This window comes from Oryctolagus cuniculus, chromosome X (assembly GCF_051225735.1).
Source record: "Oryctolagus cuniculus isolate XC-2025 breed Fujian yellow rabbit chromosome X, ASM5122573v1, whole genome shotgun sequence".
Lineage (NCBI taxonomy): Eukaryota > Metazoa > Chordata > Mammalia > Lagomorpha > Leporidae > Oryctolagus > Oryctolagus cuniculus.
In genome coordinates this window covers 132,026,923-132,030,035 of record NC_142888.1, presented here as the reverse complement: position 1 = coordinate 132,030,035, position 3,113 = coordinate 132,026,923, and the positions used below count along the sequence as shown (strand labels likewise).

Genomic DNA, 3,113 nt, shown 5'->3' with positions numbered 1-3,113 from the left:
ATGAACAAACCACGATTCTCAGCGGATCTGACCCATCGCGCCCGTCCAGACGTTGGCTGGCTGCTACCCACGCAGAGGCCCTGCTCCCAAGCCCTTACTGGGCGGAGTTCCAGAGAGTTCTCCAGGCGTCACTGTGGTTAGACCTCCCCCGCCCCCCACCCCCACGCCCCACTTGGGAGGTGCCCACCCAGTGCAGAGTAGTCAGTGCTCAGAGCAAGCAGGGGCGATGGCCTGGGGACACGGAGCAAGCGCATGAGGTCACCGAGCAGGGACAGGACGTCCTCTCTGCTCTCGCCTTTCTGCTGAGCGCTTATCCGTGGAACTGGTGGACGGTCACTCAGATGGACCCACACCGTGCGCGGTGACTGAGAAAACCTCTACAGACCACACGGTGACACGGGCACACGTGGGTGGGCTCCAGGGCTCTGCAGAGGCCCACACCGTGCGCGGTGACTGAGAAAACCTCTACAGACCACACGGTGACACGGGCACACGTGGGTGGGCTCCAGGGCTCTGCAGAGGCCAATCCAAAGGCAGCATCCTGTTGCCTCTCAAGCTCCACTGATACCCAAGGGATATGGGGCGGGGTGCCAACGCTGGGTTTGTGGGTTCAGAAGCTGTCACCCGGGGCCAGCGTTGTGGAGCAGCAGGTTAAGCTACCGCCTGTAGTCCCAGCAACCCTGGGGTGCTAGCTCAAGTCCTAGCTCCCCTCTAATGCGCTTGGGAAAGCAGCGGAAGATGGCCCAAGGGCTTGGACCCCTGCACCCACGTGGGAGACCTGGCCGGAGTTCTAGGCTCCTGGCTCTGGCCTGGCCCAGCCCTGGCCATTACAGCTATCTGTGGAGTCTCTTCATCCCTCGGTTACTTTGGCTTTGAAATAAATACATCTCTCTCTCTCTCTCTCTCTCTCTCAAACAAGGCTGTCAGCAGGCGAAGTGGCAGGGCTTGAAGATGACAACTGTAGGCCCAAGGACCTGGGGCACAGGCACGTGAGGCTTGCTCAGAGCACGCTCCGGTGAGAATTCCCACGTGGCCACAAAGTGGCCTTCACGGGAGCAGCAGGCAGTCCCGGTTCCAGATGGTGTGGGGCAGTAAGTGAGCTCCCTGACCCAGTCACCTCTGGGGACACTCACTGGCAGCCCTAGAGACTGGCCCGCTGGCGGTAGCCAGGCTGCACCTGTAGGCAGCGCCTCAAAGACACTGCACAGGCACAATGGGTTTCGGGGGGGTCATTCATGCCCTGATATTTTATTTTTGAGTGTTTCCAGTTACACCGTGTTCCTGTGCCGAGGTCTTTGCTTTGTCTTGGAAGGAGGTTGCGTAGATCGTCACGCGGCACGCCTGGCACCCGAAGCCCGCGACTTGCAAGTCGTCAGCGCTGACGGGCCGTTGGCTTCCCCTCCGGCCGGAGGCTCTGGCCATGGCTTACACTTGTGAGAAACAAAAATGCAAAGTGGAACTGCAGCACATCGCAGAGCTTGGACCAGAAGTGACCGGTGAGGCGCTGGAAGAGGCGGCACTGTGCGAGCTCACGGTCCCACAGCTTGAACACCACGAAGCCCAGGCAGGAGAGCACACCCAGGGCCAACCAGGCAGCCGTCGAGGTATTGCCGTGGCGCCCCTGGGTGCGCAGGGCCTGGCCCACGGCAGCCACGATGTGAGCCCCCAGTGCGACTTCGAAGCCTTGGGGGTGCAGCAGGGCAAGGCTGTAACTGAACAGGGAGACAAACTCAACAGCCAGCAACCGCCAGGGCTTCCAGCCGCTGTCCAGGGAGAGGCACCAGGCCACCGGCCATGCGAAGATGGGCAAGGTGAACCACTGGTCCAGGACCGCGGCAGGGTGTGCCTGCGTCCCAATCCGCAGCCACTGCACAGGGCCGTAGACCAGGGCCATGGCGGCGAAGGCGTCCTTTAGGTAGCGAGCCGCCGGGCTGCTGGCATCTCTCCGCAGCCAGTGCAGGCCCAAGCACACGTAGGCCAAGTTCACAAGTGAGTTGCACGGCATGCTTAGGAAGGCAGGGAGGCTGGCTACCGGCACTTCTGCGTAGTGCTCGTGGCCCACTTGCACCACGACGCCTGCAAAGACACCCATGTGGACGGCGGCCGCACACAGGCAGCTGGCCAGGGCCACGTGGCACAGGGCTCGCCTGGACTCAGGCTCCATGAGGCGCCCCCAGGGCACGCAGCTTCCCAGAGCGGGCAGCCTTCAGCCTTTGCCTGTTTCCAAACTGGAGAAGATTTGCAAAACAGCCCCGGGCCACCCGGCTGAGCCAGCGCGAAGGAGTCCCGCGGTTTCCGATGCAGATGCTGCGCCCTTGCCCCAGAGTGGCAGCGGCAGCGGAGGAAGGCAGCCGTCCCGCTGATTGGCTGGCACGAGCGGAGGAACGCTCTGCCTTTTTCCTTTGTGGTTACAAAAAGAGTGTGGTTAGAAAAAAAATCCAAAGAGCCTCCATCCTCCTCGCTCTCCGTCTCAGGATCCATCAAGAGTTTTTGTCAGAAAAACCAAGACAGTGACCCGAAGCTTCCAGAAGCTTCTATAAAGTCCCTCCTCCGTGTCTGGGTTCCCTCAAAGCCACTGCCTGCAGACACTCGCACCTCTCCTAGCCCTGCCTGCAACTCCGAATGGGTCCTCCCACGTGCAGAAGTTTAAAAATGTGCACGCTGCCAGCCCCAAAGCCCTTTGCATTATGTACCTGCTTGAAGTAGCAACAACAGGTTTGCAGTCTGACTTCTGGAACTCGAGGCCAGGTCGAGAGGCACAGGGATCCCAGCCCGAGTCCCCCAGGCCAGCTTCCCTGGTTTGCCCTCCTGCCCTCTGTCCAAGTGCTAAGCCCCAAGTCACTATTCCTCGGGCCACAGCAGCAATGAGAGAGAGAATTGAATTCCCACTGACCCTCAGCAGGTCTGGGGCTCCAAACGCACCTGGGAAAAGCAGCAGAGGATGGCCCAAGTGTCTGGGCCCCTGCACCCACGTAGGAGGTCCCAAATAAGCTCCGGGCTTCAGCCTGAGCCAGCCCTGGCCGCTGCAGCCATCTGGAGAGTGAACCAGTACATGGAAGTTCACTCTCTCCTCTGTGTAGCTTGGCCTTTCGAATAAATAAATCTTAAAGAAA

The 3,113-nt window shown here is 60.5% G+C and overlaps 1 protein-coding gene across 1 annotated transcript; it reads right to left on the bottom strand.

Annotated features, from left to right (window-relative positions):
* Nucleotides 1–1,218: 1,218 nt before the first annotated feature.
* TMEM187 (transmembrane protein 187) lies at nucleotides 1,219–2,164 on the bottom strand. Its single transcript, XM_070066858.2, has one exon. The coding sequence runs from the start codon at nucleotides 2,162–2,164 to the stop codon at nucleotides 1,373–1,375; it is 792 nt and encodes a 263-aa protein (XP_069922959.1). The 3' UTR covers nucleotides 1,219–1,372.
* Nucleotides 2,165–3,113: the final 949 nt, after the last annotated feature.

Coding starts and splice junctions, on each gene's coding strand:
- TMEM187 (XM_070066858.2), bottom strand. CDS start 2,164: ATGGAGCCTGAGTCCAGGCGAGCCCTGTGCCACGTGGCCCTGGCCAGC.